This window comes from Embiotoca jacksoni, unplaced genomic scaffold (genome assembly GCF_022577435.1).
Source record: "Embiotoca jacksoni isolate LCO1_2020_lvr unplaced genomic scaffold, fEmbJac1.0.p SCAF_10, whole genome shotgun sequence".
NCBI lineage: Eukaryota > Metazoa > Chordata > Actinopteri > Embiotocidae > Embiotoca > Embiotoca jacksoni.
The window spans coordinates 20340158-20355839 of NW_027185230.1; the positions used below are offsets into that span (position 1 = coordinate 20340158).

Consider the following 15682-nt stretch of genomic DNA (forward strand, 5'->3'; position numbering starts at 1 on the left):
CATAGCACTGCCTTCAGTCTAAAATGTGCTTAATTTCAAATCTAAAATTTGCTAAAAAAAAAACAACTGAAAAGATTTTGTTCATTTTTGATGCAGTCTATGCATAATATTCTTTCTATAAATCAACATTTTCCTTTTTATTGCAAAGAGGGCAATATGTGACAAAATACTATCACAGCATCACAGTTATAAGTGTGTTATATTGAGCATGCCAATATGCCAACATAAGTATGCCAAGATGGTGAAATGCTGTCAAAGTAAAAGCGTTACAGTTTTTACCTCGAAAGGGGCCAAAAACAGGATATTTAAGGATAATTTTAATTTTGTTTTGAACACAGCTGAGCAGACTCCTCCAGCAGGGGGAGCTGCTGCCTCGATAATAATCCTCGTGAAGAGGATACAGATATAGATTCAAAGTCCATTTAAGGTTTAGCACATTTTAATATAAAGGTACAGCATGGTTGAGGTATTCTAAATGTTACAGTCATAGCTTCACACACACATATTTCTTTACTGTTACCAGCTAGGTAGTGTTTTAATACAAAAAATGATCACAGGAGCTTCTATTCATATGAAACAAGGTGTATGTGCAGCAATCTGTGAAGAAATTAGTTTGTTCACAGAGATGTTTTAAACTGCAGATATGAAGAACAATCAGAGCCACTGATATTCTGGCCAGGCTCTGCTCTGACTTTGATTTGCACGTTCTATAACTAAGATATTGGCAGTAGTTGTGTAATAATAGCATATACTTTATCGTGTGACATTTTCATAAAGATGCAAAAGTAAAAATCAGCTGACATAAAACACAAGTTATTGAAAACAGCTGTGGAGCAGGATTACAGAGTGAGCACAACTGCTGATTCAAGATTTGCAACTCAGACACTTATAGGAGCGCCGTTATCCGAGACGTCACCGGCATCTTCATCTTGACTTGGTTCTCGTTGATTCCTGAAAAACACAAAGCGCTTGCTCAGCTGTTGAAACCTTCCAGAATAAGTTTATATTGTCTGGACTCCAGACTCACCACCATCAAGTGGCCGTTCTTTGCCCTGTAGACCATGGACTCCTGACCACTTTTGAAGTCTACAAACCCCTCTCTGCCCGGCTGGATGTCAAATCGCACACTGCACATGTGAAATAAATCCACAATGATTTGGGAACATTTGTGATTTTTTTTTTTTTAACATTTACCTCAAATAAAACCATATAATCCAGATCCTGTACCTGCCCTGGACCACTTTGATGCAGTTCTCCTTGTCAGCAATTACACTCAGCTTCGTCAAGGCTTCAAACAGGTAGTCACACTGCAGAACAAGATCCCCCTGAGAGAACACGTTATCAGGCCTTCAGGAGTTAGATATGATGATTTCACCACGTGAACCTATTTGCTAGATGAAGTGATTGTTTTACATTATTTAAGTCAATTTAAAACAGTTTTGAGTCTCTTTTTTGTCTTTGCAGACTGAGGCAATTGTCTAGAGATATACAAATATATGGTATACATGACCTCCAGATAGATTTATCAGGATGTTGACTTATTTTAAATTGAGTTAGATATTGGCACCTTTTGTACCTTTTGCTTGTTATCATCACATGCAACATGAAGGATCAGGAAGTTGTCACTCAAGTTGCTGACTGAAACACCTGGAAGAAAAGGGTTACCTTTACACACATCTATCTATAGAACTGTAATATAACATATGTATAAAACAGCAAATTTCATTTGTGTGTGTGTGTGTGTGTGTGTGTGTGTGTGTGTGTGTGTGTGTGTGTGTGTGTGTGTGTGTGTGTGTAGCCCTCCCCACAGATAATGATGCCTCCTCTGTCTAATCGTCGTTACCTTTCAGAGAGCTGTAATCGATCCTCTGCTTGATCTTGGCCTCCTCAACCAGGTAGGCGGCTTCCTGGGTGAAGACGAGCTGCCGGAGACGAGGCCTGAACCCGTTCCTGTCGTACTTCACCACCGGCACGCTGTACTGTGGAGGACAGAGACGAAGATCAGAGAGGATACAAAACGGGGTTTTTAAAAAGGTGGAAAGAAAAGGTCAGTTTACCTTGATGTGCTCGTGTTGAATCATCTGAAGGACTTTGATGCTTATGTCTTCTGCACCTTTATAAAACAACAATTATTGAGGATCAATGGGACATGATTCGATAAACAAACACGATAGTGTCTCCATGACGAGATCATTGAGGCCAATTTTAAATGCACGGTGCAACGTTCTTGTAATTAACTAATACTGGCAGGAAAACAGGGTTATTCAACATATTACTGTCACATATTCTGTTGGGCATATAGAGCTACCAGAAACACTGTGATATAAACTACTTAATGACTGTAAGTATGTTGAGTGTCAGAAAATAGTCCTGCAGCTTTACCGATCCTGGTGTCCACAAACGGTCTGCACACACTGAAGGGGTAGTTTTCCTTTTTTCCTTTGAACATGGAGCTCGTCTGTAATTTTAAGAGAATCTGAAAACAGAAAGGTGACGTTAAAACATGAAGCATCGAAAGAAAAAGCTTCCTGAAAAAACACAAAATAGTCCAAAAGTTGATTTAAACTGTATGTTTACAATGAGAAAGGAGAAATGAAGTGATATCTGATTGTGGCGCTGGTGCAGACAGACAAGACGAGGTTATTTGTAAAGTAGATGGGACGTCCTCCTACATACTGCACAGTGTGTAACGGCTGAACGACGACGCATCGTACCTGGGCTCTCCTTTGGGGAGTCATTCCTCGGACGTACTTCTGTACCATGTGACGAATGTAGATCTTCTTCAGGATCCGGGAAACCTACAAAGAGAACAGCAGTTTTCCATGAGCAGGTTGCATGAAGCTAAAGCATTTTGTGAAATGGATCCATCACTCACCTCCTGCATTATCGGAGGAGGGGTGAGCCAGGAGTCTTTCTCCAGGACTGTTTTGGGAAGGTTTTCCTTCAGCCGAGTGAGGTAGTTCTGCCTCACGTAGGCCAGGTACTCACTATTGTCAACGCAGGCTGGTTGATTTCTCATTATGAAACCTTTAATGAACCTAGAACAAATCGATGGATGGATGACCTCAGATCATCGTTCTTTATTAAACTGCTCGATCGATCTACAGCCATCGTTTCCATCCCGTTAAACCATCAAACCCGTCTCACTGTTCTCACTCACTTCTTGATGACCTTAACGGCCCATGCCCTCTTCTCACGTTCCTTCCTCGCCATCAGACCTCTCCAGCAGTTCTCAATCTTGGTGGCTATTTTGATCAGACAAGGTTACATTAAATGTTTAATTTGGCTTACGTTCATAACACTTGATTAATTCAAAGACTTGTTTGTCATGTGGGCCATCAGCTTCATTTCAGTCATGGCAGAAGATTTAGTTTGTGCTGATAAAATGTCACTCACCAGCTTCTCTCTGTTTCAGGAAGTCTCCTTTCACCCTGTAGCCTTTGTATTTGGCCTGAATTCTTGTTGCTGAAACAAAGACGGTCAACAGTTTCATGCTCAAGACGTATTTGATGTTTACCGTAGCATTACAAATGAATTCACAGAGCCATATCTCACCTAGCTTATGTTTGCAGACCTGGAAGGCATCTTCTGTTGCAAACAGAGTCCTCGGGTGGCGGATGAAAATTTTTGTCCTTGAGATAAAGAGACAAACAGTGAGATTAATAAAAAAAAAGCTTTTTTCCAGGGAACTCAGCACTCCTCTGCTGACATGCGCCTACCTGCCCATCTTGTACTCATCGGGTTTGTAGCCCAAGTGTTTGACGAGGCGCCGCACACCCTCGGCTGCAGTGCCTTTCCATTTGGGCCAGGTGTCTGGACACAGAGGCTTATACCTGAGCACGGTGGAAGAACAGCAGCAGCAGCAGTGGATGGTGAAACAGCAAAAGCAAGAGCGCAACATGCACGCTGTGAGAAAACGACTAACTTCATATGAAAGCCAGAGCAGCGTGCGAGTGTGTGCTGAGCTACCTCTGGAGAAAGAGCTCATATTTGCGGCGGTAAGCAAACCCAGCACGCCTGACCCTCAGGTGCTCCATCAGCCCCAGGTACTTCACCTGATGTCTCACCAACACGTCGTCAAAGTGTCCTGCAGGAGACACCACAGCACAAAGAGGTCAGGGGTCACAGCAGTACGGACCAACTTCCTGTCCTGGCTGACTGCGCTGAACATACAGTGTAAAGTCTAAACCTGGTTAAGGCTCTAAAGTCTCTGCAGAAGCTGCAGATATTTGGGACACCGGGCCTCACCTGGCTGCTTGGCTTCATTGGGTTTGATGCAGCGGACGTACCAGGGCTCTTTGGACATCAGGATCTCAGTTAATCCCACTAAACTACCCTTAAACTGAGTCACCACCTGAGGAGTCACAGGGAAATGGCAGCTATATGAGTACTCATGACATCAGTGAGTCACCGAGCTTCATCATCTGAAGTGTTTCTTACAGTTTCAGGTCTCCTCTTGCTGTCCGGCTCCGTAGAAGGAAAACAGTGTTTGATGATGGCATTCTTGGACTGTCTCATGACCTGAAAGAAAACAGGAAAACAATAAGCACCCAACGCGTCAGATGCATATTATATACCCTAATAATAACTTGATGTAGTACATTTCTGGTCATTTTCAAGCAATCACTAGCCACCTATCTCCTGGTTTAATTACTATAGAAATGAAATAAAAATGACCTCTTTCCCATTTCGATACAAGAGATCATTGTTTTTGTCCAAGAAACCTGAAAGTTTAAAGAACAAAGAGTGAGCCAACCTTACCGACAGCACAATACTGCTCTATTGTTGCAATGCACTGTAGTATTTGACAGCTGTTATACAGGCTAATCAAATGGTATTATAAAAGAGAAAGACTTTTGTAGTATTTTATCTCTTACCAACAACACAGTATGTAACCTCTCCAGCGTAGTGCAAGAGGCGAAAGTCTCCTCTTTCCAGTGTTTTCCTCGTTTTTTGGTCGGCAAGTTTGTGTCTGTAAAAAGGGGAACATTTCTTTATTATGCTATTTATGCTTATAATAAGTGTTGGTTTGATTGGTGGATTATGTCCCTTAACAAGGTGAATTCAACACATATTTCCTGTAAAGTCAAAGACTCACGAGACAAAATGAGGATGACCCCCGATCTTTTCCTCCATCTTCTCCAGGAAGGTGAGATCTGTCGCCTCTCCAGGGCGCAAACATTCCTCGTCCTGTTGGAGAACAGCATCCACAGTTCAGCAATTCACATGTTTTAGGTTTGTGGTTCAGTATTTGTTTTCTCTGCAGGACCATCATGTTAACATCTTTACCAGTAAAGAGATGATTCCTCTGAATTTCTCCTCTACAAGGTCACAGATGATCTTGTTGTTGAAAAATGGCACCGGTTCCCACTGCATCCAAAGAAATGAGAACAGCGGTTGTGGATAGTGTTGGTGTTTTTTGTAAATTTGAATTTATGAAATTAGTTGTGCCACAAGTCACATATATCAAGTAAACAGATGAAATAAAAGTGTTATCACTTCAATTCCTTCCATCTCGTACTCCTCCTGCTCTGATTTGAGGGTCAGCTGGATGAAGAGCTGCTGCAGCTTCTCGTTGCAGTAGTTGATGCAAAACTGCTCAAAGCTAAAATAAATAACAGGTGTCGTCAGTGTCAAACTCTTCATTTCCCAGTCTTCTGTGCAGGATCTCACCTGTTTACGTTGAAAACCTCAAACCCATAGATGTCCAGCAGACCGATCACTGTCTTCCTGGAAGAATCCTACATATAATACACACAGATAACAGGATTTGGGACTTTTACAAAAATATACCTGATGTCCTCTTGTGCAGAAAGATTTAAGTCCACATGTTGATGGAGAAGAACTCCTCAGATTTACTACCTCAATCTTGTGAAGCCACTTCCCTCTGTGTTTCATTGTGAATTAAAAGGCAAGATTAGAAAAAGAAAACGTGGATTGTTTTGTTTCCCACCTTGTTAGCTAACGACTCATTGATTTTGTTGACCAGCCAGTTGAACGTGCGGCCGTAGATGGCTTTGGCAAGGGCGTCCCTGGCGTATACTGCATGGTCCACAGAGAAGGGACTGAACACCTTCAACATCAGAATAATGGAGATTACTAACTTCATATGAAAACTACAAACAAGTTAAACATGTTTAATATTTGAAAGTATAAGTCACCTCCTCTGTTTTGGCTTCAATCTTCCTGTGCGTTAAGCCCTGTTGTAGCACCTGATTAGAAATCCCCAACAACTGCACAGGAAAAGAAAAGCAAAACCAGACATATGACATCTAATTTCTTTGTAGAATCCATCAGAAAGTTGCATTTAGACAGACAAAAGGCTTATTCTGAATGCAGTTTGTTTGGATTTGACCTTTGACACCCATTGCATCTCCTGGTTGTTGTTGAGAGTGGCGTATCCTCGAGCATCTGCTTCAAACTTGATGTTTCCCAAGTGGAGCACACTGGCAATGATTCCAAACAAGTGCTGCAAGAAGATCAGAGATAGAGCTGACGAATCATCAATAAAACCCATCATACATACTGTAGGTGTATGTACAAGTTGTTCAGTCTCAGTTCACAAAGACTTACTGTGACCCCTCACCTCAATATCACTCTCACTGAACTCTATGACCGAGAGGGCTTTCTGCACCGTCCTCCAATTGCTTTTATCATTGATGGAGCGAACTTTGGCACAATCCCCCTAAAAGAAACAAAAAGTACAAACACTGACTGAAGGTTTTTTTTACGTGCCAGATAAATGAAGTGTTTTTAGTATTTCCATCTGACCTGCACCAGGTAACGGTAGTGCTTGCAGTTTCTCTCCAGGCCCAGCCAGCGGAGCAGATCTTCCTCTCCTCCTTCCACCAGCTGGTAGAAGATGTGGAAGTTTCTCTCTCCGTGGTTCTGGTGGACCACACGGGACTTCTCCAGCAGGTAACTGAGGATGTGACCACCGACTGCCCCACCCTGAAGGAGAAAGGTCATCTTCAATTTATAGTCAATACCTAGAGTTAAAGTTATCTTGACCTTTTGTTTTACAGTTAAATGACCTGGTGGTCAAACTGGATGTCCATGTATTTCCCAAAGCGGCTTGAGTTGTCATTCTTCAGGGTTTTGGCATTTCCGAAAGCCTGGAACATTGAGAACCAAAAATGTTAAAGAGTCTCTAAAAATGGTCTCATACAGCAAAAACTTGATGTCACATCTCTGTCACCGACCTCGAGCACCGGATTAGAGAGAAGCAACCTGTCGCGGACGTTGTTCAGGAGTTTGGTACTTGGGCAGCTGACAGCGTAGAACTGAAGGATTTTCTTGGAGGCTTCTGTCTTTCCAGCTCCGCTCTCCCCTGAGATCAGGATGAAGTGGTTGTTGAACTCAGACTGCATGGTGCGGAAGACGTTGTCTGCCAGCGCGTAACTGAAAGTACAGATATAAGTTTAAGAGTAAAATCACATCCGGTTTTTGTTTTTATTCGAATATATTGATGTTTCATTCAATTTAAAGTTACAATACTTTACAGTATATGTAAGAAATGTCTCCGGTCGCAGTTCTTTGAGGCTGTGCTGCGAATAACTATACCATGTACACCAAGTTCAGCATCTTATTTTAACATGTTACCATGCTAGCATCGGAGAATTAGCACAAGAGGTAACAGTTAAAGTTGTTAGTTTGCAGAGATTTTGTCAAAAAACAACCCAGTTTTAGATGAATTCAGACTTCTAGCAGATGAAGGAATTAGATGAAAAGTGAAGTCATGAATGTCTGAACCAAGATTGATGACAATTAATGACAATTAATGACAATTCATTCTGTAACTGTTGAGAATTTTCATTCTAACCCACAAATGTCAACCCCATGCTGCCCCTACTGGTAAATTCGGGAACACCAAAGACAGAAGCGTTCATCCTCTGGGGAGCATGAATGTCTGCACATAATTTCATGACAATCCATCCAATAGTTGTTGAAATATTTCAGTCTAGACTTCATTTCTATCTTCATCTGCAAACTGATTTATCCATAATAGAAATCCTCTGTTGCTCACAATCACACAATCTTACATATGAGGCGGCAGCTCAAAGAAGTTAACTCCCATGTAGATGTCCATTTGCTTCTTGCTGTAGATGTCCAACTCTTTATACGGGTTGACCGACACCAGGAGCGTCCCAATGTAGGTCTGCAGAGAAAGACAAGGAAAGAAACTCGTGGTCTGCAACTCAAGCACATTTGATGATACAAATCATTTTCTTGAATATTATATGATTGTAAAAGAAGACAATGAAGTGTCCATGTATCATTCAGCTGATAAATAATTGTGCTCCTTATCAAAAGCAATAAGTCTGGATGATCTCGTTATGACCCTGTGGATAGCGCTGACCTTTCCAATGCTCACTCTGCAAATGAAAAGAACTGGACTGCTGTTTCAGCAACACAAGCTGCCAGATTCAGCAGAAGGCAACGCAGCATCAGGACATTATCGGGTTGAAGGTTGAGGGCATGATGTGTAATTAAAGTAAGAGAAAGAGCCAGCTTATCCAAAAGGACACCAAACAGGAAAGACTCACGTAAATGAGATTCTCATGGAAGCGTTTCCTCACGTTGTCCAGGAAGGCAGTCTCACTCGTGTAGGCGTCCAGAAGAACAAAATCCTGGATGCCCACGCGATCCCGGGCTGTCAGGGAGGCCTCCATGTTCCTCAGGATCTGGTTGCACCGCACTTCCAGGCTCTGTGCCCGAGCAGGAACACATCAGTGACATTACAAGAGAACAACAGCGCCGTTATCAACAGATAGCATGTTATTATCAGTCCACTTCCGTCACGACTGGACTTGAATCCATCACCTTTTTCCTTTGTGTCGTGTTTTTCCCCAGAAGTTATCTTTTTTTTCAGGAGGTTGTCAAACGCTAAGGAACACATATATTCACAATCCTGGCCAATTTAGGATAAACATATCCCAACGGGCAACTCACTTCCTCCCTGTTGGTCCCTGTATCAGTGCCTTTCAGTTTGTGGCCTTGGCTGCATCCTCTGCGATGGATCTAAATTCAGCCACCGCTATCTAATCTGCCTCTGTGTTCTCCAAAGAGACATCAGTCTTGTTCATGACAAGGACAAAGTGAACACCAAACATTCCACCGACTCTACATGCTCAATAAAGACGCTGTTTTTTAAACGATTTCTTATTCAGTTTCCTCTGTGACACAAATATGGACAAATAAAGTCCAGGCATAGTGACGTTCATTATAATATGCATAAACACAGCATATGTTCTGCAACTTGATACACAACTGTATTTGAGCCTGCTAAAATAATCAGCAATGCAATGCACTTTAATTACGGTGCTATGAAAGCGACATCCACGATTACGCTTCAGTAGTTTGGCTCTCCTCGCTGCCAAGTTGACCTGTCACCAAGCCAGAGTAACTGAGACTGACGGCTCCTCCTCCAGTAAAACAAGCTGTTGATCCACTGACCCAGCAGACATTCACACAAACTGTCAGTCAACCAAGTCCTCACAAACACATGTAACATGTGGTTGTTCAAATGCAGGAAAAGCTGTAAAAGGTTACCTACCCTGAAGGTCCTCGATATGTGTGTGTGTCCAAGTACCTTCTTTGAAGTGAACTGAAGTGAACATCTGGTTTTATTGAAGCAACACAGGAAACACTGATAGATTACAGTCTCTGCTTCCTTCAATAGGAAACCATCAATAATGTAGAGAGGTTGTAACAAAGGAAGCCGATCTGCTGCTAAATATGTATTTGTTCATGCCTGTGTGTGTGTGTGTATGTGTGTGTGTGTGTGTGTGTGTGTGTGTGTGTGTGTGTGTGTGTGTGTGTGTGTGTGTGTGTGTGTGTGTGTGTGTGTGTGTCTGTGTGTGTGTGATGATATGTGTGTGTGTGTGTGTGTGTGTGTGTGTGTGTGTGCGTGTGTGTGTGTGTGTGTGTATCATGATATGTATGTGTGTGTGTGTCTGTGTGTGAGTGATGATATGTGTGTGCGTGTGTGTGTGTGTGTGTGTGTGTGTGTGTGTGTGTGTGTGTGTGTGTGTGTGTGTGTGTGTGTGTGTGTGTGTGTGTGTTGTGTGTGTGTGTGATATGTATTTGTGTGTGTGTGTGTGTGTGTGTGTGTGTGTGTGTGTGTGTGTGTGTGTGTGTGATGATATGTGTGTGTGTGTGTGTGTGTGTGTGTGTGTGTGTGTGTGTGTGTGTGTGTGTGTGTGTGTGTGTGTGTGTGTGTGTGTGTGTGTGTGTGTGTGTTGTGTGTGTGTGATGATATGTATTTGTGTGTGTGTGTGTGTGTGTGTGTGTGTGTGTGTGTGTGTGTGTGTGTGTGTGTGTGTGTGTGTGTGTGATGATATGTGTGTGTGGTGTGTGTGGTGTGTGTGTGTGTGTGTGTGTGTGGGCGGGAAAGGACTCTAAACTATGTCCACTAATCCACAAGGATTTGTGTCTCCAGGGGGACAGAAGTTGAGGTCCCAGGTAAAGTGTGCTTGTTAAGAGTTAAATCAGGGTTTTAGAGTTAGAATTAGAGTCCGGTTTAGGTTGAGGTTAAAGTTAACCTTTTAGTTTTAAAGGCAGGTCAAGCAGCTGCCCTGTGGTTAGATGTAAGGTCTATCTCACACTCTCTGGGCTGCTTTTAGCACCATATGGCTGCATCTGTGTTATCTTGGCTTTGGCTGCAGAGCAGAGATTTTCTGCCTTTCAAAGGAAGCGTGACCTTTGCTGAACACATGTCAGATAGCAAAACAACACGAGGCTGTGAGAGGATGGACAATTCTGCAAAGAGCTACGAGAGAGAGGTTATTTTCTGGCAACCTTGAAATCTGATTTAAAGTGGACAGTGCAGACAGCTTTGAATTATAAGGCAGTAATATGAACACATATGAACATAACAAAGTCAAGTGTTTAAGATAAGACACTGAAATACAAAAAGGGGAAACTGCAGTAAACATCACGTTTGAAGTCCACCTGACCCAGAGACCATCACCTGAGAGGACGCTTCATTGTCCCCCTATCCAGTACGCTGCAGGATCCTGTTACGCAGCCACAAAGTGGCCGTTAGATCCTGAAAGAGATAGCGCTCCTCGTGGGCCATGGACTGACACCACACATCACCCAGGGCAACACACATTTAAGGGCTCCAGGTGTCTGGAGAAACCTGACCTTCAACAGGCCTCCATCACACCAGCCCAGGACGGGACCTCCTCCCTTATACTGTTTCACATACAATAGCCAGCTATGGACCGACTGACCTGTGTGGCTGCATGTCTGCATCTCTGAATGCACTGTTGGTGCATCCTGCTGGGGGGGGGGGGGACGACTTGTTGCAGCAATGCTAAGAGGACTGGTCCTCATCCGGCCTAAGATTTGTTGGACGTTTAAAAGGCGTTTGTTCAACGTCCACCGCAGACGATGTCGGATGGACGTTGAACAAAAGAGGCGGACGGACTCAGGGTTGGTGTGTACTCAGGTTTTAGTCCATGTACAAATACACACACACATTGATGGCATCGTATTGAAAATCCAGTTTGTCCTTTGTATTCAGACTCCTCTGGTCCTCTCTAACTTCTCTGTTCGGTGATCAGCACCTCGTGTTTTGTGGATTTATCAGAGCTTTTGAAAAAAGAAACACAAAAAAAAAAACAGCTGGAAGCAATATTAATAAGAGTTGAGCGTGAACTATATTAGTAAAGACATGCTGTTACACCAAAACAAGAAGCTGAAATGCTCCAGTGGGGGATAATTTGCACTATAAGCAATATTCACATTACAGAGTATGAAAATATTGATCAGTGCAACTTTAAATTTGTGCTGCTTTATGTGTAGTTTCCCTCATGTTGGACCGTGTGACGAACAGCACCAGCACATCATCTCAGAGAATCTGACCAACGAATGGGCTGAAAACATCAAATCCACTGTATTCAAATAAAGATGTGCATCAGAATACTTTGGAAGATGCTACAATTGATTAAAACTGGTTCTATCACAGCTGGGTTTATGTAAGTTACCTCCTTCACTTCCAAAGCCTTGTGCGTCATGGTTGAGTCCGTCTTATGTGATGAACGTGAGAAATCCAAATGATTGAACTTCAGTCGGCAGGTATTGAACTCGGGCAGACAGCAGCCGAGGACCAGCAGCCGCGGACCAGCAGCCGAGGACCAGCAGCCGAGGACCAGCAGCCGAGGATCAGCAGCCGAGGACCAGCAGCCGAGGACCAGCAGCCGCAGACCAGCAGCCGAGGACCAGCAGCCGAGGACCAGCAGCCGAGGATCAGCAGCCGAGGACCAGCAGCCGAGGACCAGCAGCCGAGGACCAGCAGCCGAGGATCAGCAGCCGAGGACCAGCAGCCGAGGACCAGCAGCCGAGGATCAGCAGCCGAGGACCAGCAGCCGAGGACCAGCAGCCGAGGATCAGCAGCCGAGGACCAGCAGCCGAGGACCAGCAGCCGCGGATCAGCAGCCGAGGACCAGCAGCCGAGGACCAGCAGCCGAGGATCAGCAGCCGAGGACCAGCAGCCGAGGACCAGCAGCCGAGGATCAGCAGCCGAGGATCAGCAGCCGAGGACCAGCAGCCGAGGATCAGCAGCCGAGGACCAGCAGCCGAGGACCAGCAGCCGAGGACCAGCAGCCGAGGATCAGCAGCCGAGGATCAGCAGCCGAGGAGTTCTCCCATACTGGAGCCTCTTCAGGTCAGCAGGTATTTCACCAATAATCTATTTCTTCTGTTGATCCTCATCAAGTCCTGGTTCAAACACTGGCAGGGAGCAGGCCCGGGTACCACATCCCAGGACAGAAGGGCTTAAAAGGAGGAGGTGGAGGAGGAGGAAGATGAGGAGGAGGAGGAGGAGGATGGCACTGCTGCTTCCTGCTGGACTGTTGTCTCTGCATTGTAGGTAATGAGGCCGTAATGAGCGACCTGACCATGGAAGCAGTGAGCCGCTCAAACATTCATGAAGCCCAGACAGCAAACATTCATGGAGGCTTCACCTGAGTGCTGAGCAGAACACGGGCTTTAGGGGGGGGGGGGGGGGGGGTGCAGGTGTGTAATATAAGGATGAAGTAACTTGATCCCGGAGACCCGTTATCGTTCTTGTTCTCGTTCTTGTTCTCGTCCCCACAAAATTACAGCGCAGGTATTTGATTACTGATCTTTGATTAGTCCGATGCATTTCAAACTAATTACCAGCTGCTCATCAGAGACCAAATGATCAGAGCAGTTTGGGAATAAACTGTAATCATAAATCCATTTCTTGATGCAACCCTCAATTCAGAGAAGATTTTTAAGATAAATACATAAATTTGAATTCAAGTGATTTCATAAGATGGTGGAACTGATTTTACAGTTACAGACAATTTTATAGGAACTCATAGTGGTTGAAAAATCTATTTTTTTTTTGTGTTGAAAAATCTATTTTTTTTTTCAACATTTTACTTCGTTTTAAAGAACTAAGAGGAAATTGGGAAAGAGAGATGATGATGTAAGTTCCACCAGCAGATATCCTCCAAATGTCTAATACATTGCAGATTTATAAAGAGATGGATTTGATCTGGTGTTTTGGATCACTTCCTCTTCTTGTGGTTCAGCTGCTCTCTCATTCTGTCTCTTTAAAATTTAACATTTCTTCCTGTAAGCATCAACAAAGACATCGAACATTACCGCCTCAAGATCGGCCAAAACACGGAGACATAAGAGAGCATGCTGGAAAAATGATGATTAACATAATGTAATCCATTATACAAATACTGAGGGATTTATAGGATCGTCTCAATCTTTAAAAAGGACCACTACTCTAAACACACACACACACACACACGCACACACACACATATACACACACACACATATACACACACACACACACACACACACGCACACACACGCACACACACATAAACATACACACACACACACACACACACATATACACACACACGCACACACACGCACACACACATAAACACACACACACACACACGCACACACACATAAACATACACACACACACACACACGCACACACACACACATATACACACACACGCACACACACACACACACACACTCCAAAGCACCTCTGTGTGTTACAGTCCAACGGTGTATTTAAAATATTTGACAAGATGGAAGAAGAGAGTTTTTCTAACTTTCACACCGTTTTGTTTGATCTGAGTAACTGTAGCAGCCTGACCGGTGAAAAGACATTTCAATCTTGTGATTTCCATCCATCCACAGAGACGGAAGATGTTTCCAACTGAAAGCTTTACTTTAAACACTGAAAATACAACCTGCTTCCCACATTCTCACCTTCACCTCGGCACCCTTTCATGCCGAGCCTCCTGCAGCACTGAGGCTTCACAGTGACGGTTCACCGAGGGACGCTTTCACTGCAGTCCTGTTTTTAAAGAGTGAAGGACGGGTTGGATCTCCGAGTGTCCTTGAAACCAGCGCTTGTCCAAGTAAATATTCACAGGCTCAATTAGTCCCAAACAACTAAACTCTCGACTAATATCTTATTCATGTGAGCAAACAGATTGCTGAGGGAAGGACTCTGAGGGCCAGAACCAGCTGTTAGTTCCAGGAGCAGATCATTCAGTGAACTAATCACGTACAGCATCACAAGCTGAGCTGCTTCAGAGGTTTCAACAACCAATTCCATTTTTTCCTTAAAAATAGGAGAATAAAAGAAAATCATTTGACGTGTCAAAACTTACCTTTGAGTCCATGGTGTCGAAGTCCTTTGAGCGAATCAGAAAAGCTGTGCTGAGGTTCTGTTGCTGACCAAGTGGCCGATGTGGGGAACGAGGGATGCTCTGTATATTCTGTATTTATGACCGTCCCATAATGCAGCAGCCTCAGCATGTCCTCATCGCGTCCTACTTTTCCACAGCTTTTATTTTCAGGTCGGCCTTATTCACCTGCAGGAGTGCAGAAGACTGGAGGACTCAGCAACTCCCAACAGGACAAACAGAATTGGAGGAGATATCCTAAATATTACTGTTCCAGCTTTAAAGATATTATTTTCTGAAGTGCATGCTGCAGATAACTGGGTCACCAGCACTGCTGGGGGAGCGTTTTAAATAGGCTGAGCAACATGTTGTCTCAGTATGGTGCAGTGGAAACACCTAGTATTTCCATTTTATGTTACCTCATATGTCAAATCCACTAAATTCAAAGAGTAATATTGAACTTTTTTACTTCCCTACTGGTCGTCTGTACTCGAGTCCAATATCAGAGGAGCAGCAGGCCTGAAATGAAATCAGAGCTTCATGGAGTCCTCAGAGACACGCTGCAGGAAGGAGTGCTATCGAGGAGAAAACCACCGGGTCTGAATTAAAGTGCCTCTTCTCCATGGACATAAAATATCCTTCGGACTGCTGTGAATACGAACCAACAGACACACGAAGCACCTCTGACGACCTTTTACACAGAGACGACCGGCTTTTGACCGAGTGACTGGAAACAAGCAGCAGGATGAGAGCACAACCTGCTGACAGCCACAGGTTATCACAGACTCCGTGTTTGAACCACCGTGCTGCTGAAAATAAACCTACATGTCCTCAGTCTTTACTCACTTCACTCCTGCCGACGTTTGAAACACTTTTCTTCAAACATATAGGATCCTTCTGCGGTCGGTCATCGTTAAATGTTGGTGACTAATGAATTAAGCTGTATTTCATCTGCTGATGTTCCTCATTATAAGT

The 15682-nt window shown here is 43.8% G+C and overlaps 1 protein-coding gene across 1 annotated transcript; it reads right to left on the minus strand.

The window, feature by feature from the left end:
• Positions 1 to 437: 437 nt before the first annotated feature.
• On the minus strand, positions 438 to 14727 carry myo1hb (myosin IHb). Its single transcript, XM_069172854.1, has 32 exons — positions 14693 to 14727; positions 8547 to 8708; positions 8043 to 8158; positions 7203 to 7401; positions 7035 to 7115; positions 6772 to 6951; positions 6587 to 6685; positions 6356 to 6469; positions 6162 to 6233; positions 5954 to 6073; positions 5674 to 5741; positions 5500 to 5605; positions 5290 to 5370; positions 5099 to 5190; positions 4878 to 4972; positions 4678 to 4724; positions 4441 to 4521; positions 4249 to 4354; positions 3970 to 4087; positions 3720 to 3833; positions 3556 to 3632; positions 3397 to 3465; positions 3161 to 3245; positions 2876 to 3038; positions 2715 to 2798; positions 2383 to 2476; positions 2058 to 2113; positions 1844 to 1979; positions 1577 to 1647; positions 1228 to 1325; positions 1028 to 1127; positions 438 to 951 (listed from the first exon to the last, which is right to left on the minus strand). Exons 1-32 carry the CDS (start codon positions 14702 to 14704, stop codon positions 925 to 927), a joined length of 3123 nt encoding a protein of 1040 aa, XP_069028955.1. The 5' UTR covers positions 14705 to 14727; the 3' UTR covers positions 438 to 924.
• Between the last annotated feature and the right edge of the window lie 955 nt (positions 14728 to 15682).

Excerpts from the sequence above, each read along its gene's own strand:
- myo1hb (XM_069172854.1), bottom strand. Across the intron at positions 5,371-5,499 it reads ACGAGATGGAAGGAATTGAA|TGGGAACCGGTGCCATTTTT; the intron begins GTGATAACACTT and ends CTTTGGATGCAG. Across the intron at positions 1,326-1,576 it reads GTGATGATAACAAGCAAAAG|GGGGATCTTGTTCTGCAGTG; the intron begins GTACAAAAGGTG and ends GTGTTCTCTCAG.